A 23,485-nucleotide genomic window follows, 5' to 3' on the forward strand; every position below is an offset into this window, starting at 1 on the left:
AGTGCTGCAAGCTCTGATGGTCAGTATAAATCTTACAAAGCACACCGTATAAGTAATGGCGCCAAATCTTCAGGGCGTGAACAGTGGCAGCTAACTCAAGGTCGTGAACAGGGTAGTTCTTCTCATGTATATTCAACTGTCTGGACGCGTAGGCAATCACCCTACCATCCTACATCAACACCGCTCTGAGGCCAACCCTCGAGGCATCACAATAGACCGTATAAGACCCCGAACCTGTAGGCAGTATCAAAATTGGGGTTGTGATCAAAGTTGTCTTGAGCTTCTGAAATCTCGCCTCACACTCCTCCGTCCACTAAAACAGAGCACCCTTCTGGGTTAACCTGGTCATAGGGGCTGCAATCGATGAAAAACCCTCCATAAAACGATGGTAGTAGCCCACTAAACCAAGGAAACTGCGGATCTCGGTAGATGAGGATGGTCTGGGCCAACTCTGCACGGCCTCTATCTTCTTCGGATCCACCTGAATACCCTCACTCAATACCACGTGGCCTAAGAATGCTATTGAATCCAACCAAAACTCACATTTCGAGAACTTAGCATATAACCTCTTCTCTCTCAAAGTCTGAAGTACGGTTCTCAGGTGTTGCTCATGATCTTCCTGACTCCGGGAATACACCAGAATATCATCAATAAAGACAATGACGAACGAGTCAAGATACGGCCGGAACACACTGTGCATCAAATGCATAAAGGTTGTTTGGGCATTGGTCAGCCCAAATGACATAACAAGGAACTCGCAATGATCATACCGAGTCTTGAAAGCAGTCTTCGGGATATCTGGCTCTCGAATCTTCAACTGATGGTAACCTGAGCGCAAGTCAATCTTAGAAAATACCCGTACGCCCTGAAGCTGGTCAAACAGATCATCAATACGAGGTAAGGGATAACGGTTCTTCACTATAACCTTGTTCAACTGGCGATAATCAATGCACATATGCATGGAACCATCCTTTTTCTTCACAAACAAGACAGGAGCACTCCAAGGTGATATACTGGGCCGAATAAGACCCTTATCAAGTAATTCCTACAACTGATCCTTCAACTCTTTCAACTCAGGAGGGGCCATACGATATAGAGGAATAGAAATGGGCTGAGTGCCCGATAATAGATCAATGCCAAAATCAATATCTCTATCAAGCGGCATGCTTGGAAGATCAACTGGAAACACATCGGGAAAATCCCGTACTACTGGGACTGAATCAACCGAAGGGGTATCAATACTGACATCTCTCACATAAGCTAAATACGCGTCACACCCCTTCTCAACCATACACTAAGCTTTAAGAAAAGAAATAATTCTACTGGGAGTGTGATCTAAAGTACCCCTCCACTCAACACACGGTACACCTGGCATAGCCAGTGTCACGATTTTGGCGTGCCAATCAAGAATAGTATAATGGGGCGACAACCAATCCATGCCCAAGATAATATCTAAGTCAACTATACTAAGTAAAAATAAACTGGCTTTGGTCTCAAAACCACTAAGAGCAACCAAACACAACCGATAAACGTGGTCCACAATGAGAGAATCTCCCACATGAGTAGAAACATAAACAGGGGAACTCAAAGAATCCTGAGATACACCCAAATGTGGAGCAAAATAAGAAGACACATAAGAGTAAGTAGAGCCTGGATCGAATAGAACCAATGCATCTTTGTGACAAACCAATATAATACCTGTAATGACAGAATCGGAGGCAACAGCCTCGGTGCGGGCGGGAAAGGCATAGTATCTGTCCTGGCCTCACCCTCTAGGTCTCTACCTCCCCGACCTCTACCTCTAGCTGGTTGAGCAGGTGGGGTAGCAACTGGAGCTGTAATCATAGCCTGAGAACTCTACTGGGCATGCTGTGGCTGAGAAGTCTGTAGAGGTGCACTCCTCCCAAGTCTAGGGCAATCTCTCACCACGTGGCGTGTGTCACCACACTCAAAATAAGCTCTAGGAGGATGTGATGGTTGTGACTAGCTAGGGCTAGGTCTGCTGGACTGACCTCTAAAAGCACCCCGCGTAGGAGGCGCGCTAGAAACTGGAGGTGCATAATAAGGCTCCTGAGATCTAGGAGGAACTGGAGCACTACTGGCTGCTGGAAGAGTTGAATGAATAGGGCAACTTATATAACCCCTACCATGGCGACCTGCAGCTGGGGTACAGGCACCAGAATAATGGCCCGACTCTCGAGACCTCTTGGCCTTCCTCTCCTCTCTCTCCTTAGCATGCATACCCTCAATCCTCCTAGCAATGCTCACCACCTGCTGATACGAAATATCCATCTTTAACTCACAAGCCATGCAGATTTGATGCTGGGAATAAGGCCCTCAATAAACCGACGAACTCTCTCGCGGACAGTAGAAACCAAGGTTGGTGCATGCCTAGCCAAACTGGTGTAACGGACAGCATACTCTGAAACAGTCATAGCACTCTAGCGAAAATGCTCAAACTTTGCGCGCCATATGTCCCTGAGGCTCTGAGGAACATACTCCCTCAGGAACAGATCTGAAAACTGATCCCAAGTCAGTGAAGTAGTCTCATCTAGATTGTCTAACTCATAGGTGCGCCACCACTCATAGGCGGCTCCTCGAAGCTAGAAGGTAGTGAAAGAAACCCCGCTCGATCCTGAGATACCCATGGTACGGAGAATGCGGTAACACTCATCAAGAAATCCTAGAGCATCCTCCGATGCTAGACCACTAAATACATGGGGCTTGTACTTATTGAACCTCTCAAACCTCAACTGATCATCCTCAGAAGTTGTTGCCTTATCCTTGGGCTAAACTGGCACTGCAGGCGGTACAGGAATAATCTCAAGGACCTGCTCAACATGCACTCGCTGCTCAGGAGTCGGGCGGCGGGAGTGTGTGCTCCTCCCCCGGCCTAGGATGTGGCGGCATCAAGGGGAAGCAACCTTTCCTGAGCCAAGGTGGTGTACATGCTCATGAACCATGCCAGAGTCTCCTGAAGAGCTGGAGTAGTAGTAGCAGTAGGCATGTCAGGTGCCTGAACTCCCACTGGATCTGGGGTGGTACCTCAGTGGCAGCTCGCACAGGTGCTTTGGTTGTACCACGTGCGCGTCCTCGGCCTCTAACGGCTATAGTAGGGGGCGCGGGTGCCTGATCATCTCGAGTAGCACCTGTCCTCACCATCTGTGAGAGAATGGAAGACATAAGTTTAGAATTGTGATGTCAAAATATCGCACGACAAGGAAATCAAATGAAGTGGAAATTTTCCTAACAGTTACATAGCCTCTCGTAGATAAGTACAGACGTCTCTATACCGATCAGCGAGACTCTAATAAATCGGCTTGTGATTCATGACTCTTATGAACCTGGCGCTCCGATACCAACTTGTCACGACCCTGGTTTGCCCTCCGTGAACCATCGTGACGACACCTAGTCTCTACGACTAGGTAAGCCTCATTTGCGGAAGTAAATAATTTAAAACAGAAATAAAATAGTAACAGTGTTTAAATGTGCCGCTCGGCTTACACCGTGTTTAACTCTCAATACCAATACATAAATCCAAGACCTGGAAATCCACAAATCACAAGCTGAGATCAACACTACATAGCTCTAACTTCGGAATGTCTAATAAGTACAGAAGAAGTACAGAAGGGCTAATACTAAAAGCAGGAATAGAAAGGGACTTCTCGGTCGGCGGACGCGGCAGATATACCTCGAAGTCTCTAGAGCAGTCGCCTCCTCAAAGATGATAGGCCTGAGTAGCGGTACCTGGATCTGCATATAAAAAACATGCGCAAAAGGGGCATGAGTACACCACAACGGTACTCAGTAAGTGCCAAGCCTATCCTAGGTTGGGTAGTGATGAAGAAGGTCAGAGCCCTACTGAGATTAAATAAAGATAAAGGTGACAGGATAAGATAAGCAGTACAATTGAGAATCTACAGCAAGAATCTACACAGGATAATAAGAGCACAATAACAGAAACAGAGATAAAGGCAAACCACAAGGGAATATCATTCACAGCATGGATGATAACCGGGGGATCTCTTGTTATCCCGAGGATCTCTTGGTATCCTCTATATATACAAAGGATCTCTTGGTATCCCGAGGATCTCTTGGTATCCTCAATATATGCTAGAGATCTCTTGGTATCCCGAGGATCTCTTGGTATCCTCAATATACGTGTCAGGGATCTCTTGGTATCCCACACCTTAGTCTAGATCATAAATACGTACAGTGGATCTCCCGGGATGCCGTCCCGTAGTCCCAAATTAAAAACACAAAAGAGCAACACAAGAATACTCAATTAAATGCTAAATTCATACCAAGTAAACAGTTAATTCTAGCCTAACATGTTTCATGTAATGCAATTAAATTAGTTTAAGCAAATAGGCAATTAAGTCAACTAAACATACTTTTCTAAACTACAACAGGCTAAATTTGCAAGTAGAATAAAATAGGAAAAAGGAACTCAATTGAAATACTTGAAGAAAACTTAGATTTTCAATAATTATCTCAAATACTCACTCGCCACCTCACGTACGAGGCATTTCAATTATCAAATATATCATATCCTAAGGGGAAGGTCTCCCACACAAGGTTAGAGAAGCCACTTACCTCGAACCAGCTCAAAATCAACTCGATACCACATCTTTGCCACGAGTACTCAACTCTAAATGGCCCAAATCTATTCAATTCAATTGCGTAATGTAAATAACATTTCAAGTAACTGATTCTACAATTAAATTCTAAGCTAATATGCGAAATTATGTAAAATGACCAAAATTCTCCTCGGGCCCACGTCTCAAAATCGGGTGAAATTTATATTTTCAGAAATCTCATACTCTCACGAGTCTATACATAACAAGAACACTGAAATCGGAGTCCAAATGGCCCCTCAAATCCTTATTTAAAGGTCTCTTAAATTCAAGCCCTAATTACCTATTTTTTCAAAATTTTCCACCACTAATTAGATCTTTAATCACATAAAAACGAGTTATAAAGTCAAGGATGTTATCTCCAAGTGCTTTCCCTACGTTTTCCTCAAAAATCTCTCTCAAAAGCTTCAAACCCAAATGAAAATGGTGAAAGAATGGCTCAATTTCGCAAAGGCAACTATTTATATGTTCTCCACAGCGATTCCCGCATGTGCGGCCCTGGGACCGCATCTGCGGTCCCGCTTATGCGGTGACAAGGTCACATCTATGACTCTTCATTAAATGGCCAATTTCTGCACCTGCGGTCTCCAACTCGCAGATGCGGCTCCACTTCTACGTAAAATTCCTTGCATCTGCGAAACCTGCTGGCCTCCCTCCATTTCGCTTATGCGGCCTATTAGCCGCATCTGCGGTTCCCAAACCGCAGATGCAAAAATACCAGAAGCAGCAAAAATACAGCAGCTGCAAAATTTCCTCAAACTTCCCGTTAACCATTCGAAATCACCCCGACGGCCCCGGGACCTCAACCAAAGGCATCAACATATCCTAAAACCTTATTCAAACTTGTACCAATCTTGAACATTTCAAACAATACCAAATCAACCAAAACACATCGGATTCAAGCCTAAGTTTCTAAAATCTCCCGAATTTCGCTTTTGATCAAAAACCCAACCAAACCACCTTCGAATGACCTGAAATTTTGCACACATATCCCAAATGACATAACGGAACTATTGCAACTCTTGGAATTCCATTCTGACCCTCGGATCAATATCTTACTATCGATCCGGAAACTTCCAAAACTCAACTTTCGGCATTTCAAGCCTAAATTAGCTATGGACCTCCAAAACACAATTCAAACACGCTCCTAACCCTAAAATCACCCAACGGAGCTAACGGGACCATCAAATTTCCATTTCGAGGCCATATTCACACTGTTCCAACTACGGTTAACTTTTCAACACTTAAGCTCTTATTTAGGGACTAAGTGTCCCAAAACTCTTTGAAACTTAAAACCGAACATCCCAACAAATCAAAATAGCCGAAATAAACTCGGGGGAAGCAGTTAATAGGGGATCGGGGCATTAATTTTTAAGACGACCTGCAGGGTCGTCACAGCAGGCCCTAGTGTCTCCCTCTATCCCTTTACTCATGTTTCATTTACTTAGTTCAGAAACAATGTATCTTTTATCTTTCAGACTTTGTATATTGTATTCTTAGATCATTTGTGAAACTGTGACACCAGTTCTGGGTAGTCGATGCTCCAACAGTTGTATTAGATACATATTCAAATGATTTATTGCTATTTCTTCCGCTTATTGTAAATTCCATTGTCTACACATTATTGCTTTATAATTGTTAAAGAATATAAAAGGGGTAAAAATATAATTGGTTCAAGCAGTCTGCTTGTCTGCTCACATTAGTAGGCATCATCACGACTCCCGAGGGCGAAAAATCCGGGTCGTGACAGCTATTCCGTCGCCGCTGCTCCATCGGCCACTGTATCCAAAGCCCCCGCTAAGGTGAAATTTGTCCAAGTTCAAACGTTGGTTAACTCCCTTTTCCCAAATCAGTTAGTTTTGGTTAGGGATTTGATTTGCTTTTAAATCGAAATTCAATATTCGGTGCAAGAATTGATCGGAATGAAAAGAAAATAGTGTGGGTGAGAGGAATTTTGAGATTGAGCATCGTGTTTTCAGGAATGGAGGAAGAGAATGGGATGTATCAAAGTAGAGAGAGAAAGAAAATAGTGTAACTGAATAGCGTATTTAGTGGCTTAGGGCTAGGAGGTAACCAAAATTAAATATTTTGCTATAAATCTTAAAAGATATCTATAGAATATAATTTTTTAAAATGATATTTATTTAAAATAAATAAGGTGTTAACCTTTGCTATAGGAGGTAAAAATTCCAATATAGAATTCTGTATTTTGCCGAAAGGCCTAGATTGGGTTGAAAAACGTTCAAGTCCAAGTCCATCGTGCACTCGTTACGTGGAAATGTCACCCGATAGCCACTTTTTGAACTGCTATTTAAATTTCACTCAGCACTTGCAAATTATTTAATATTTAGTCATAATTAAAAAAAAAGTAAATGGATGTTACTTCTTCTTCAAATCCTAGGACACTATGAGTATCCTCAGGTTCAGCTTTTCAGTTTAAAATATCAGAACATTATATCTTTAAGTTCAACTTTTTCAATTTAAACTTCAGGGATACATTGTCCTGAAGTTCAACTTTTCAATTCAAAATTTCAAGACACTATCCTTGCTGTTTATCTTAGTCTCAGGCTGTAGATACTGGTTACTGTTATTGCATATTATTCATCTTTTGGTTGTTATGCTTTTGTTACTATTACGGTTTCTACTGGAGTTACTAATTAATTGTCTTTTCTTATTTTTTATTTTCGTCTTTCTGAGCCGAGGGTCTATCAGAAACAGCCTCTCTGCCCTATCGGGGTAGGGATAAGATCTGTGTACACATTACCCTCTCCAGACCTCACTTTATGGGATTTTACTGGATAGTTGTTGTTATTGTTGTTGTTGTATGGTCTGAAGTTCAAATTGTGTAGTTCAAATTTCAAGCTTATATATGTTTGTTCTACTGGATAATTAAAGCCAATATTCCAAGTTTCCATTGTGACTGGAAGGTCAAGAACCATCTATATATTTTTAGTGAATTTAAACTACACCCATTGAGAAAGGTCTAGGTTTTTAGAATCTTGTATATTTTTTATTCTTTGTGTTTCATCTTTGTTGTCTCGTCCATGAAATTTCCTTTCCGTTTTACCTATAGTGTTGCTGATCACTCTTAAAATATGGAAGGATATCTTTGCGTGTGATTCTTCGAAATTCATTGTTTAAGCTTGAATTCAAAATTTTGGGTTTTCAAAATTGAAATTTATTTTGAATGGATATTATTGGAATAGATTGGGTACACCTTTAAGAGTGTGAATCTCAATTTTTGGACGATTTGGTGGAGATTTTAGGTGGTTTGAATTGAAATTTGAGCGAAATTCGAAGTACACAGGATGAATATGGAAGAAGATGATATGTGTATCTCACATGTATCTCTATGTATCTTTTGCGTATCACTTGTATATCAAAAATATATTTCTTGTGTATCTCATGTATATCCATGTATACCTGTATGTGAGATACATATTTGATTCATATGTCGTAGAGAAATTTTTAAACTCGATTTCAACTATGAATTTCGACTCAAAACTAGTCTATCACCTCTAATCTTCCTTTGAGTCATGTATATGTTTTTAATGAATTTCAACTATACCCATTGAAAAATGTATCTCTTTGCTAAATTTTTTAGAATCTTGTATATTTTTTTTTCTTTGTGTTTTCTCTTTGCTATCTCATCCATGAAATTTCCTTCTCGTCTTGCATCTAGTGTTGTTGATCACGCTTAAAATATGGAAGGAGATCTTTGCGTGTGATTCTTCGAAATTCAATATTTAAACTTGAATTAAAAAAATTTGGTTTTCGAAATTAACTAATTTAGGGTGAATATTTTTGCAATAGATTGGGTACATCTTGAGGAGTGTGAATCTTAATTTTTTGACGATTTAGTGGAGATTTTAGGTGGTTTTAATTAAAATTTGAGCAAAATGCGAAGTACACAAGATGAACATGGAAGAAGATGTTATGTGTATCTCCATGTATCTTTTATGTATCACTTATGTATCAAAAATATATCTCTCGTGTATCTCCTGTATATCAATATATACATGTATGTGGGATACGTATTTGATTCATATGGCATAGAGAAATTTTTTAACTCGATTTCAACTATGAATTTCGATTCAAAACTAGTCCAAATCACTTCTAATCGTCCTTTGACTCATCTATATGTTTTTAATAAATTTCGACTATACCCATTGAAAAAAATCCTTTTTGCTTAAGTTTTTATAATCTTGTATATTTTTTTTTGTGTGTTTCATATTTCCTATCTCATCATGAAATTTCCTTTCCATCTTGCATCTAGAGTTGTTGATCACGCTTAAAATATGGAAGGAGATCTTTGCGTGTGATTCTTGGAGAGAAAAAAAATCTTTATTTATCCAAGTTTTAAATTTTTGTATGCGCTTGGCTAATTTTGGTAAGTATGTGATTAATGGCTAGAGATTGATAAGTTTAGACTTATTTTGAATATTTCCGTAAGATTCCCTAAGTTCTTTGGCATGAATTGTTATTTATAGTGGAAAAAGGTTTAAGTGATGTTGAGAAGAAAATATAGCAAAAGAGAAGAGCGAGAAAGAGAAGAAGAGAAGCGAGTTGTTCTTTTTCTATGTAACTAGCTAAGCTTTAAATAATTCACAACCCCTAACTAAAACGTAAAGGGATTTTTACCTTCCTATACACTATTTAAAATTTTATTACCCTCCCTACTCAAGTTTCAATTTAATTACATGGTCATATACAATTTACTTATTATATACAAATAAGTTTTAAATGAGTATCCCTTTATATTAAGAATTGAATAAGGAATATCAATTATTTCCTTATCCCTTCTCTCTCTCTCTCTCTACTCTCCTTCTCTATTTTTTTCCCCAATTTTTCTTTATTTGATGTTCTCTGTTTTTTTTATGTTTTCTTGTTGTTTAGAGTTTTAGTGGAATTCATCAATGGATTTCAATCGTTTTAACTTAGCAATTTTATTTCATATTGCACAATTGGTGTTCAAATTGAAATTGACTCTTCACCATTGACAGACATTAAAAAGCTTTGAAATCGAATTTAGGTTTTCAAAAACCATTATTTGTTTGGAATGGGTGTTGTTGCAAACAATTAGAAATATTGTTTGGAGTTTATATTTCAATTTTGAGGGCGTCTTGGGAAAGATTAGACTTGATTTTGGTTGAATTAGAACAACAATACATGACATACAATATACTTACGAAATTGTAGTAAAGATGTATTATAATTGTATGTAAATTATATTCTGTTATAGTTATATTTTTTTTTATTTGAATGTTGTATGAAAGTTAAAAAATAGTTGTATAATGTATGAATCGTTGTATAAAATTTATATTTAAGTAATCAATACTATCTTTTTACATAAGGTTATTGATATGTATCAAAATTGTATTAAGTGATTATGTTTTGATTGGAATTTTAGAGAGGAAGAAGCACACACCACAGACAAAATATATACAAATCATATACAAAATACATATTGTATAAAATTTGTATAAAAATTATATTTAAGTTGTATGATATTGTAGTTGTATTTAACTGGGTAAAAATAATGTATGAAAGTTGTAGATAAATTGTAAATAAGTTGTATAATATATAATATGTGCATATTCGTGTATGGGATATACATGGATATCAATTGAGATACATGTATCGTAAAGAGATTTTTCAACCAATTTCAGTTACGAATTTTGATTCAAACCAGTCCAAATCACTTTCAATTTTTCTCAACTTTTATATATAACTTTATCCAAGTATTTTTGATAAATTCCAGCCACATCCACTCAAAAACAACTAACAAATTTCAGATTTCAAAGTTGAAGTTGAATATTCTGAAATTTTTTAATTGAAACTTTGCAAATTTTAGTTTCCTTTCTCGACTTTACCAATAAAATTACTTTGAATGCTGAGACAATTGAAGAATCGACTTTAATGATTGAATCAATTTTTCCGTTTAAAATTTTGGGATGAAAATTCCTATCTTCTTTCAAGTTAATTGTTGCTAACCCAGTTGCTGTGTCGTAATCCTTGAATTTTTGTGATGAAAGCTGCTACTTAATTTGATTGCTAAATATTTTGGATGAAAACTTAACCAGCTGTTACGTAAAACAGTGTCTTCCAACTTCAACTGAACCGTTGCCTAATGGATAGTACTTTCATGGCAATAACAGGGACCGTTGGGAGCCGGGGCCAAATGACAAATCTTCTCATCCAACTAGACTGTTTCCATAATTAAATATAAGTTCGATCTAGAGAAGAGGGGAAAGAGGAGAGAAAAAAAGTAAAAGGGAATGTATATAATTTGTAAGTAATCCTTATTTAGGGCGAGTAATATACAAAATTAGAACAATTTTAATAATTAAGTTTCAAATATTGTATAGGAACGAAAAAATCTCAAACTTAAATAGCAGCCCAAGAATTGGCTAGTGCACCACGCCCACTTGTTACTGGGGCATTTGTATCTATACCCGCTTTTTGGGTCACGTTTTAATTTGTGCCCGCTTTGCAAAAAAAATTGCAAACGTACCTACTTTTTCGCATAACTTCAGCATACAGGGCTGAAGTAGCAAAAGCAATCACGCAAAACTTCAGCATTCTAATAGACGCCAAGTGTGCTGAAGTTTTTGTTTGTAATTGCTGAACTTAAGCATAGTAGCTGAAGTTTTGTTCTCTATTTGCTGAAGTTTTTGTTTGAAATTACTGATGTTTTTGTTTTTGTAACTGGTGAACTTCAGCTCTAGAGCTGAAGTTTTTGTTTTGTAATTGGCGAAGTTTTTGTTTTTGTAACTTGCGAGTTTTTGTTTTGTAACTGGCGATCTTCAGCTTTAGAGCTGAAGTTTTTGTTTTGTAGCTACCCACACGAAGTAACTTAAAGTTGTGGCTTTAATTTTATTTGCTGCTATTTGCTGAAGTACGACAGACAGCTTTGAAACTTCTCTTCTTTATATACTTATCTCAAGCAGTCCAACAACATAGAATCGTTTCACACCAGTGGCTCAGAATCATCTCCAGTCCTCATTCCAATAGATTCTGCACAACAAGAGTTCATTTTTGTTAGTGCTAACAGTAGATATTCCTATTCTCTTCCCACTCAATTCATTTTCAACCACAAGGTGCATAAGATTCAAGTTGCAAAACCAAGATAGAACCTTTATAGCTGAGGGTGTCGACGAAAAGGAAAAAATGATTGAAAATTTATAGGATTCACCGGAGAAATAAGAAGCACATAGGGATGAACCTTACTTCTGGAAAAAGAAAAGATAAAACTTTAAGGAGGAGAAAGGGGGCTGAAGTTGTTTAAAAAATGAGTACAAGTTAAAACTTTTTTAAAAAAAAGGTATATGTTAAATAGGGGCGACCAAATCGTGCAATTTTTACCTTAGTTACTTGCCTCGTCTAGGTAAATAGCCTTTGTCCATTACTTCCACACAAAAAACAATAAATAATAATAAATAAATTTGTACCGCATCGTTTAAAATGTACAACTTATTTAATATTACTTCTAGTAGTTACTTTGACGCTCTCACGCCCTTGTTTTTTTTTCCCCCTTTAAAATGTCCGTGGTCGAGTTAAAACAAGCTACTCTTGTAATCTTCAAGCAACAAAGCACGTGAGAGAATGTCTATTATACAGACACCACGCAGACAGATCGTGACCAATGTTAGGAAGAGCTGTGAAAACAGATCACAGACGTAGAAACAACAAAGGGAAAATATAGAAAAAAAGACATGAACAGGAGTTCTGAAACGTTTCACATTTCCCAAAAATCTTGCTTGAATAAACTAGTGAAAATTCGTATACAATAGCTTTTCACAACTGCAATAAAGGCTCAATGTAGAACTTACTAATCAATGGTGATCTCTCTAACCATGTCTACTTGTAAAATCGCCTACGTGCAAGGAGCAGAAAGAAGAAATTCGACATCTTGATATAAAATTCAACTACGTACTATTGTTCAGCAGCTGCTGCAATTGGTTGAAGGGCTTTCATGGGGTTCAAGATGACTCCATCAATGAGCCCATAGTCTTTAGCTTCCTTTGCACTCATGAAAAAATCACGATCGGTATCTTGGTTGATCTTCTCAAGGCTTTGACCAGTATGGTAGGCAAGGTACCCATTCAGATTTGCTTTGTGATGCAACATCTCATTAGCCTGGAAATCAGTACAAGCATTAGTTTAGGTGCAAGTGTTCCATCATATGCTAAGCTAAACAAGGCATTTATTTGCATGTGTGATCCATGTACCATCAAAATATAGGATTTGACATTAGAATATCTCAAGTTGCTTGCTCATTGATGAGAAGCTGAAACAAGTTTATTGCACCAGAGTGCGAGAACAAAATGAGATGAGCCTTGATCAACTTGCACCCACAAGCTGGAAACTTAAGCTTCCAATGGGATTGAATGGCAAAATCCACAAAGCTTGGGTTCATAAACTTTATGGAATCATTTCAGCACCAAAAGTTGTCCATGTTATCAGCTGTTCGAACATTTTCAAAATGAATTAAATACTCAAAACTTCCGTCCATTTTCTATCGTCAATTGTTATACATGAATTTACCTTTTGTTAGTATATGGTACAGATTACATTGTTAAAAGGATCTTTTGCAATAAAATTTTGAGAACGACCATTTTCAAGTCTAAAAGGCAAGTTATAAGACACAATAATGGAATTAACGCCCTCCTAATAATCCAGAATAAAAGTTCAATACTCAAGCAAACAAATACTTTAGGGGAAGAATTTGGGATTCACGAATGGAAACACATGAATCGTGAAAGTTGGTGCGGACCATAGCTTAAGCACTAAAAGCTTGAGCTTTGCCTACTGAGTTAATACTATCCATAGCTTCTTTATGTCATAGCTTCACCATTGTATAGCTAACAATACAGTAATAGCATATTGTCCATGAATTTGCTCAACATGGTTAACAGAGCATTAGAAAAAGCTATTGATTTTGATCCTGAAAACAATATTGTAATGTAATAGCTTCACATATATAGCATTATAACTAGCCCAAGTATCTATTTTTTCCATAGTCTTGAGTTTTCCACACCCCCCCCCCTCTCTTACTGCTTATTGGTTTCCCAATGGCCAATCAGTAATTTTGCGTACTCATTTAAGTACCTTCGTTGTGTCGACATGGGTGTTGAGGAATCACTGAACTTCGTTAGATATTAGATGACTAAAATTGTAGATAAAATTAACTCTCTGGAGATTCGAACTCGTCAGTCACATAAGTGCACTCCACAATTTTTTCTGAAGATGTCGTGAAGTTCCAAATTAGGAAACTGATATTGCATGTTATTTGGAAAAGAGGAAGTATGAAAAAGAGAGAGAAACAGAGGGGAATTTTTTTTTTCCATTTAGAGGACGGAGAGAAGTCAGACCCAAGACCTTATAACCAAATATGTCTCAGAAACGTTGTGTTCTAGAGGCAACATTCTGAAACAGGATAGTGTTGAATGAGAGAGTATGTTTACCTGAATGTCTATATCAGTTTGCCCACCTTGTGCACCACCAAGAGGTTGGTGAATCATTATCCTCGAGTTTGGCAGGCTATATCTCTTACCTTCATGAGAAAATAATGTCACGAGTTCAGAACACAGTGATACTCAGCATGAAAAAAGACTCTTTATCCATGAATGAGAAATTCAATTTACCTTTGGTGCCAGCGCTAAGAAGAAAAGCCCCCATACTGCAAAGTTGATAAACTAATTAAGACAACTTTTTTTAAGCTCTAAAACTAATTAAGACAATTGTGATGGTATTAACAGCAACATTTCTGCAACATGGAAAATTTCAACTAGCAGTTATTCGTAGAAAGTAGAAACTAATTTAAAGTCTCAACTTTAAATACTCAATCAATCTAACTGATTCCAAGTGCATTTGCTACAAACTTGTAATATAAACTTAGTGTCATGCAACTTCCATAAGGCCATCCTTGTTTACAAATAAGATGCAGTGGTGAGTGGACTCAATGAAAAATGAACATTATCAAGCACTACATGTGCTCCCTGATACCCAAGCCCAACTCTTGAATTCTTCCTATCACATTTCTTGACTAGCGTCCCAAAGTTCACATTGTCCCAAGGTATTAGTACTTACTTTTAACGTCATTTATGGTCAGAAAGAAAAATTTTAAGCACAGATGCAGCTATTTGAACTTCTACTCTCTGATTGCTGGCATCAGAGGAAGGAGAAGCTGGCATATATGATGAGTAAATAGCCTAATATTCAGTTCTAGCCATTGCCATTCGCCCCACTTCTTTTTTACCCAGCCCTTCATCCTCTCCCATCAGAATACGTCCAAAACAACCAGCAAATTGCACCAATTTACCCATCTGTGCTTCCACTTTTTATGCTAGTTAGTGTTTAAATAGGGATGGCAACGGGACGACGTGTGTTCAAACAAATATTTTTAAAATCGAAAACTGGGTGGGGCAGGTTGCGGTTGAAACAAATTGCTGAAATTTCACCTCACCGCTGACATGTCTGGGCTATGGGAAGATCCATTTGAGAGAACTCTTACATTTGAGAAAACAATCTTTTTACAGCTTTTAAGTTTTATATTCTCAACCATTTGAGAATTTTTCTTGGCTTTGGTGAAATAACCGTTGATTTTTGTTACTTTACTTAATTTATTTTTAAAATTTTCTTTTCACCTGTAAGCCTAAATATCTCTATGATTTACGCCCTCCGTTTCAATTTATGTGAACTTATTTGACCGGGCACGGAGTTTAAGAAAAATGAGAAGACTTTTGAACTTGTGGTTTAAAATGAGGCACATATGTTTTGTATGACTATAAATCATTGCATAAAGGTAAATTATTTTCAAATATGAAAAGGGGTCATTCTTTTTGGCACGGACTAAAAAGGAAATAAGTTCACATAAATTGAAACAAAGGAAGTATCGAATAAGAGTCTAGATTTGGTACTTCAAATTTTGCCTTCAACCTAAACTACTTTAAACTTAGGGTGTGTTTGGTATGTAGGAAAATGTTCTCCATGGAAAATAAGTGGTTTTCTTACTTATTTTCTGGTGTTTGATAAGTTAGCAGAAAATATTGTTGGAAAATATATAATCTAGGCAAACATTATGGGAGACTAAGTGGGTGAAGTGGGGGGAGTGGAGCGGTGGGGATCTAGGTCCAGGGTCAAGGTCGAGAGTAAGGGTCTAGGTCAGGTCGGGGTAAGGATCGGCGATGAGGTTCGGGGTTTAGGGACGAGGTTCGAAATTGATAATGAGGGTCGGGTACAAGGTTCGTGGTTCGGGGTTCCGGGTCAGGGTTCGAGGTCAGAATCAGTAATGGAAGTCGGGGTCGAGGTCGGGATTGTTGATGGGGGGGTCAGGGTTGGGGTTCAAGGTCAGGATTTGGGGTCTGGGTTCAAGTTTAAAGTCGGGGTTTGGGATCAGGATGGGGGGTACGACGACCTTGCTTTCTTACCCCAAACATCGACCCCCGACACTGATATCAATCCCCAACACTGATCCCGACAGACCCTAACCTCGAACCTTGATCCCGACTTTGACCACTGATCCCGACCCCAATCCCTGCCCCTCATCCCAACCGCAACCCTAAATCTTTAATTCGACACTCGACCCCGACCCTCAATCCCGATCCTGACTCTAACCTCGGATTCGACTCTAAAGCTGACCCTAACCCCAACCTCCAATCTCGTTCCCAACCCCAATCCCGAATTGAAACTCGACCCAGAACCTTGATCCCCAGCATTAACCCCGACCCGGACCCCAACCCCTTGACCTTTAGGTTTAGGTTACGAGTCTTGAGGTCCGAGGCGAGCAAGGGAGGGGTGATGAGAGTTGAGGAAGATTGAAAGAGAGTTTTGAAAAACATTTTCTCTCCTCTAGATAGGGAAGTCATTTTCCTCCAAATGGAGGAAAATGAGTTCATAAGGAAAATATTTTTCAAAACGTTAAAGTCAACCAAACATGGAAAAATTAGAAAATATTTTCTGGAAAATGTTTTCCTTCATTACCAACACACCCTTAGTCATTACATATCACCTGTTAAGTTAGTTGATTGCATGTGAGACTTTATATTATGTGATGAATTATGATTAAATTATTATGTATAAGTTTATATATCATATTTAAGTAATAGAGCTAAATTTGACAAAATACCATGATCATATTTAACCATTGAAACAGCGGTACTATGTCCATTGGTACTCTTTAACTTTGACTAGCAGCAGCAAAGAAGGGTGAGAGGTAATACATAAAGGGAGTGTAACATTGGGTTTGAGAGTTGATTCCAATTTTACCACAAGATTCTGGCATTGGTCAAGGATACTAAATTCAGGTGCAATACCAAAAACTAAAGGATAATAAGGGAGAATTTGTTTATGTTAAGCATCGTAAGCAATAGGGAAGGAAACAATCATATTCTAAAAAAAGATGTTACAAAAGTAAAGCAAATCAACTCAGCACCTCGCAGCGAGTCCAACACAAATGGTGGAGACATCAGGCCGAATATGCCGCATGGTATCAAAAATGGCCATTCCTGATATAATAAAATATGGATGAAACTTGGTGAATCATGAAATAAAACAGCACGTTAAAATGGTGCCATAGTCCAACTGAATGCGACATAAGCTAGAAGTTAGAACAGTTACAGAAGTAGATAATAACAAACGAGTTTGATTGGAACACTTGAAAGTACCTGCTGTAACTGACCCTCCTGGAGAGTTGACATACATGACAATATCCTGTTTAGTAGATTAGGGAGGTCAAAAGTTGGTTTAGGGGAAATATAGAAGCAATAATAAAAGGAAAACAAAAGGATATTATGCAGACGTTTAGTAATAAAAACAGTGCAAAAATAAAATCTTACTAAGGATGCTCCTACAGACAAGTTACACAATTACTTGTTGTAACGATGCAAAGCTGCACGGTAAAAGTCAGAGAATCTCAGCATGCTAATTGTAATAGAAGGTCGCTTTACTCTTTTGTTCCTTATTATTACAAGGCAAGCTTTTTATCCCATTTGAGACGGAGCTGATCAAGGGTAAATCCTTGTAAGGCATAATGAAAGAGCTTCAAGTATACAAAAGATGCAGACCAAGAGAAAGAGGAGAAAGTGGAAATTCCACATCATCCCCTTAAATTTGTTCATTCATTGGCTACATATACAACTAGGGCTTTAGTAGGCTAGATCCATACTATATGTGGCATGTCATTCCGAGTATTCCAGGTCGGAAGCTACAAGGACTCCAGAATTTGTCCAAGCAATGAAGCAGTAGACAGAACATATGTGGTCAACGAAATCACAAAAGGATTAAACTGACAGAGAGCATTAATATCCATAAAGAAGGAATGCTTCGAGCAGAATCTCATTCAGATATATTCCACAACATCCGATACTTAAACTAAGACTATCCAATGTAAGAGGAGGGGGATATAAAGATACGATCCAAAATATACCTTTGTTGGATCAACAGCGTCAAGATAGAGAAGCTGAGCAACTATAATATTTGCCATATCGTCATCAACTGCCCCACCACATCGTATGATCCTCTAAGATTCAACAACGCAACGAACTAAATTTTAGCAAGTACAATTTTCTTATAGAGGAATAAAATTTAGCAAGTACATCATACTTTGCAGTCAAAACTGAAGAAATAATAAGAAAAAAGAATCCATACATATTGGAAGAGCTGGCTGATCACACTCATAAACCGCTCTTGCACCATTGGAGGTGGTCCTTGACCTTGGGCATAAGCAGGAAAATAGGGCGATGATGGAACTTGCAAGTCATCTCTGCAAATGTTAAAGAAATAACTTATTTCTATGATACACTTGAGAACTATAGCACAATTAAGTCATTAATATCAGATTCTTAACAATTATCAGATTCAAAAGTCAACAGGACTGATTTTTTTCCCTCGCCATCTATGGAATATAGGCTCTTCATTTTCCTAGACATAAATGGGTATGTACAACCAGATGTTAAAAGAAAAAATCTATGATTCCTGAATCAGAAAAACCTGCTAAGACTTTAAGCATATCCATGTCAGATTTTTATCTGAAATTGTTAAAGATATTCGAAAGACAATATAACACATCCTCTCTTAAAATTTCAGTCAGAAATTGGCTTAAGAGAATCATTTTCTTTTATTAAAAATTTTGCTAGTTTAGGTTCTTCATGAAAAACAAATGAATAGTCAAATACTAGTATGTTAGGATCGAGAACGGGGATTGTGCGGAATCAAGAAATACAGCATTATAAAAATGACAACAATAAAGATAATAAGGAGACCAAAAATTTAATGTGGTTCAGTCAATGTGACCTACGTCCACAAGCGGAAAGAAGCAAATTTACTATACCAACAAGAGTATAAAAGTAGAGTAAACATTGTAACTAATCCCCGGAGGTGAATTTAGAGGGGAAATTATGAGGCACATGAACCCATGGTCTTTCCGAAAAAATAGATAGTTTATGTACATATTTTCTAAAATTGGTATAATATTAACTGTTGGCACACATGCTTCAACAAGGTTGAATGATGCATTTGGTTGAAGATTGAGTATTTACCAAGAGGAATAGGGATCAATTCCCGCTTAATACATTATTTCCTCCTTTTTTAAGTAGTGCGCCCATGTACTAAAAATCCCAAATCCGCCTCTGCTAATCCCAAATACTCCAAGAGAATAACCTCAAAAAAACACTCACAAAGAAATCCCGCAAGTGTTTCCCTAAAACAACTCTCTCCCAGAATACTCTTTATCACATAAAAAGACACTCTTAAAGTATTTCTTGCTCTCTTAATTGGTATGTCAAAATAAGAAGAATTGATCTCCTTTTATAAGAGTAAAATTAAACTCGGGTTCCAAGTTGTATAAAAACAAAAGGAAAGAAATGTCCAAATAATTTCTCCACCACATGAACCATTCTTTGGCTCCCAGCAATATTGTCAGCAAAGAAAATTCCATAAGGCACATGCCTAATGCTAAGAATAGGATGGCCAACGATGTCACTTCTATAAAAGCCAAAAGATGGCCACATTTGACGTTACAAATTTTCACCTTGGCCTAATTCTGGCTAATATTGTAAATTTGCTCCAACCTCTTCGCAAAAACTCTTACAGACTAGATCATTCTTCATAAAAGTCAATCAAGTTCAAGCAGCTTGCCAACAGGAAGAGGCTTCATGAACATATTAGCAGAGTCGTCTCTAGTGTTTATCTTCTTAATAGAGACTTTTCCTTCGGCAATACCAAAGAGATTGAAGAGCCATCCAAAAGAATCATTTGGCGAAGGTCTTGGAGAGACTCAGTGTGAAAGATGTTAAGCCAGTGAATACCTCTTTTGCTGCTCATTTGAAGTTGTCAGCTACTTAGTCACCGCAATCAGACGAAGATGAGAGGCATATGGCACAAATACCTTATTCCATTGTACGCAATGGTTGTACACGTTCAGACATTTCACAAGCAGTAAGTATGGTAAGCTAATATATGGCTTGTCCAAAAAAAAAATGCATGGTTGTGAAATGGATTTTCAAATACTTTTGAGGTACTTCAAATACATTTTTGGAGTTTGGGTCAAATACTAACACTCTGCTTGGTTTTGTAAACTTAGAGTATGCACGTGATCTTGACAAAAGAAGATCACTAATAGGCTACGTATTATACATTATTGGTTGTGCTATCAATTGGAAAGTGAGAATACATCATCTAGTAGCTTTATCTACAACCTAAGCAAAATATATGGTAGCGACCAAGGCAACAAAAGAATAACGGGTCATATTTGCCGAATTCAGTTTACATCAGGGTGGCATTATAATTTTATGTGACAATAAAAGTATCATTCACTTGACAAAAGATCACATGTATTATGAGAGGACGAAGTATATTGATATGAGGTATCATTTCATCTGGGAAACCATTGCTGAAGAAAGAGTTATTGTTCAGAAGATCAACACTAGAGACATTATTGTTGACATGTTCACGAAGCCTCTTCTAGTGTGCTTGCACTTGATTGACATTTATGTAGAATGATTTGGCCAATAAGGATAGCTGCAGAGAGTGTGGAGCAAATTTATTATATCACCAAAACTAGGGTAATGCGGAAATTTCTAATGTGGATATCTTTTGGCGTAACAGATAAGACAATATGATATTGCTTGTAATCCTATTTCTTGGAAATAGGCATGTGCCAATTGGAATATCCTTGGATGAGAATATTGCTTGGAGCTAGGAATGCTTCATGTGGTGGAGAAATTTTTTGAACATTTCTCTTTTTTAACACAACTTGGAGTCCAAGTTTTGCTCCTATAAAAGGAGAGCAATTCTTCTTATTTTAACACACCAAGCAAGAAACACTTTACGAGTATCTTATTTCGTGAGAAAGTTATTTTAGGAAACACGTGTGAATTTCTTTGTGAGTTTTTCGAGGAGGTTATTCTCTCGAAGTATTTGGAATTAATTGGAGTATTTACTCTAATTTTGTTCTCTCCTTTGTACTCTTATTGGTATAGTAAAGCAATTCATCTTCACTTGTGGACATAGGTCACATTGAGCAAGCTCATCTCCCTTGTAGACATTGGTCACACTAATGGAACAACGTTAATTCTATGTCTCCTTATTAATTTATTATTTTTATTTTTATAAAGATGTTTTGCTTAATTCTGCATTATCCGGTTCCGATCCTAACATAGTACTTAATAACTTCTTAAATGAGAGACAGAGAGCAGGCAAGCAGGCCTATGTTCTTCAGTATATCTTATCTTGATTCAACCCAAAAAAGGGTCATACACCAAGATTCCCCATTTTCTTCCCTTATTTACCTTGCCCATCAATAAAACAAACCATTATAAGAATAACCGAAAATTAGTGGTGGAAATTAACCAAATTATTTCCAACAAACTATACGAATAAAAGGAAAATAGGGGGAACCTTATAGACCAAATCCCAGTTGGTGAAGTAATTCCAGAATCCCAGTTGGCTCCAGAGTACACGGCCTTCACTGTACTCTTTCCCCGATTCTTCACCTTTAAATTCCTGGGCAAAATCAATAAAGCAAAACCATTAGAGAAAGTGTTGTCGTTATTCACATTTATATAAGTAAGCATATACGACTTCAGCTAAGTACCTGAACTGAAGGGTCTTAAAGGAGAGGGTATTAGGGTAAGCTTCACGAATAGTAGAGGAGTCAGAGGAGAAGTTGAATTTAGAGATAGAGGAAGTCGTGGCCACGCACGAATGGGCCATTTTTTCTTGGATTTTTAGAGAGAGAAAGAGGGTATATTTGCCAAGTTCAGAGGAAGGAAAGGATAGGTCTTTGAGCAGGAGCTTTACCGGTTAACAACACCGGAGGTGCTCTGTTTTGCTCAAACGGGAATTTAGAGAAAGTTTGAGCATATTGTTCCACCCAAAAATAGTTTAGTTAAATTTATATGTTTTTAATGAGGTTACTACCAATTCGAATTAAAGTTTAGTTGAATGAATCATAAAGTTAAGCTAAATGAGCAATAAATAAGACAATGAAAATAAATAAGCAAAAGAAAAAATAATCTTATTGAGCTTCATAATGGTCCACAATGTTTGTAAATTAAAATCCACAATGCTTGTAAAGTACAAAGAGATTGAATGCCTAGCCTAACCGGAATATAACAGTTTTGAATAATGAATAAGTTAAGAGAAAATTAAGTGAGTCCCAAGTAAAAGGCGGTGGAAATATTTGTAGCCTAAGTCTAACGTTCACATACTCATCTCACTTCTGGGCATAGCTCTAAGTGGTTAATAACTGTCAAGATACTCGCCGGTTATGGGAGGAATATCAGGTGTCGTAGATATGAATGGATCCTTAATATATCGGGGATGGTTGAGGACCAAGTCAAATCCCGAGCTATTACTTTACTGATGGATCTCCAGAACCGTCTTTGAGGCGCCACCAGGACATGGCTCCCGTCTCCCCGAGAAGAAGTTACCGAATCAAAGACACTTCCAGCGGGATAGAGTTTCGGTACCATTTTATTCCCGAGATAAACATATTCCAAGCAATATCATGTCTTCATGCAATCTATCCATGTGTCAACGCTAGATTTTACCAATACAGATACCCCTCCCCCCTATTTTTTAGATAATTCTCAAGAAATGTGCGGAAGAGTATGATCTTTAGCGTGTCACAAAAGAATTTTTGGCAGGATTTATGATGCAATCGTCATTATTTATGAATCTAAAAAGACATCTAGCCAGTTTCATTTAAAGTCTCGAACACATGGGGGTGTTAATGGGTTATGACACCGCAACGGTTACCAAGGTCATGATGACCACACCTATAAGAACTCTCTTTTTCCTTTGTCCATACTACCTTTTAATTGAACTTCGTTTCTAAAATTCTTCAAACTCTATATTGTATTTCTTAAGAAACCTCTGACTTCTTTACTTCTTATTTTTCCTCAAATTCCCATCACAACTTTTGATGGCTTTTCCAAATGCTTCAGCTAATGTTCACGGAATAACCTCCACCAATGATGTTGTTATTGTTGCTCCTCTCCCTGCGTCCACCGCCGCCATAGAGAATATGATGGTGGAAGAATTATCTATTTTTACTAGAAGAATCAGGGGTAGAAAATCCCCCACGATGGTGGGAGAGGGATCATTGGCCTCCGCCAACAAAAGCGAAGAGGTTCCGACCACCACATCCTGACGGTAAAGGTGACATCCCATGTTAGGAAGGACAGAGCTACCAAAGCTTTAGGTGGGGGCAAGAAGGAACAGAACGAATCGATAACTTCGGAGATTCTTTTGAATATGATCCATCTTATTGGCCATGTTGGCTACATGAGCACTACTCCAGAAAAGGCAATTAAAACCTTTCCGCTAGCTTTACAAGAGAAGCA

General features: G+C 37.7%; 1 protein-coding gene across 2 annotated transcripts; it reads right to left on the reverse strand.

Annotated features, from left to right (window-relative positions):
* Nucleotides 1-11,489: 11,489 nt before the first annotated feature.
* LOC104234666 (ATP-dependent Clp protease proteolytic subunit 5, chloroplastic-like) lies at nucleotides 11,490-22,017 on the reverse strand. Of its 2 annotated transcripts, XM_009788268.2 has the most exons (10): nucleotides 21,733-22,006; nucleotides 21,537-21,641; nucleotides 18,288-18,402; nucleotides 18,067-18,159; nucleotides 17,306-17,351; nucleotides 17,074-17,146; nucleotides 14,285-14,319; nucleotides 14,105-14,193; nucleotides 12,574-12,776; nucleotides 11,490-11,654 (listed from the first exon to the last, which is right to left on the reverse strand). In XM_009788268.2, coding segments are annotated over exons 1-10 (879 nt in total). In that variant the 5' UTR covers nucleotides 21,852-22,006; the 3' UTR covers nucleotides 11,490-11,653. The 2 variants fall into 2 exon arrangements, with proteins under 2 accessions (XP_009786570.1, XP_009786569.1); XM_009788267.2 differs by lacking the exon at nucleotides 11,490-11,654 and having other exon boundaries at nucleotides 12,381-12,776; nucleotides 21,733-22,017.
* Between the last annotated feature and the right edge of the window lie 1,468 nt (nucleotides 22,018-23,485).

This window comes from Nicotiana sylvestris, chromosome 12 (assembly GCF_000393655.2).
Source record: "Nicotiana sylvestris chromosome 12, ASM39365v2, whole genome shotgun sequence".
In the NCBI taxonomy this organism is placed as follows: domain Eukaryota; kingdom Viridiplantae; phylum Streptophyta; class Magnoliopsida; order Solanales; family Solanaceae; genus Nicotiana; species Nicotiana sylvestris.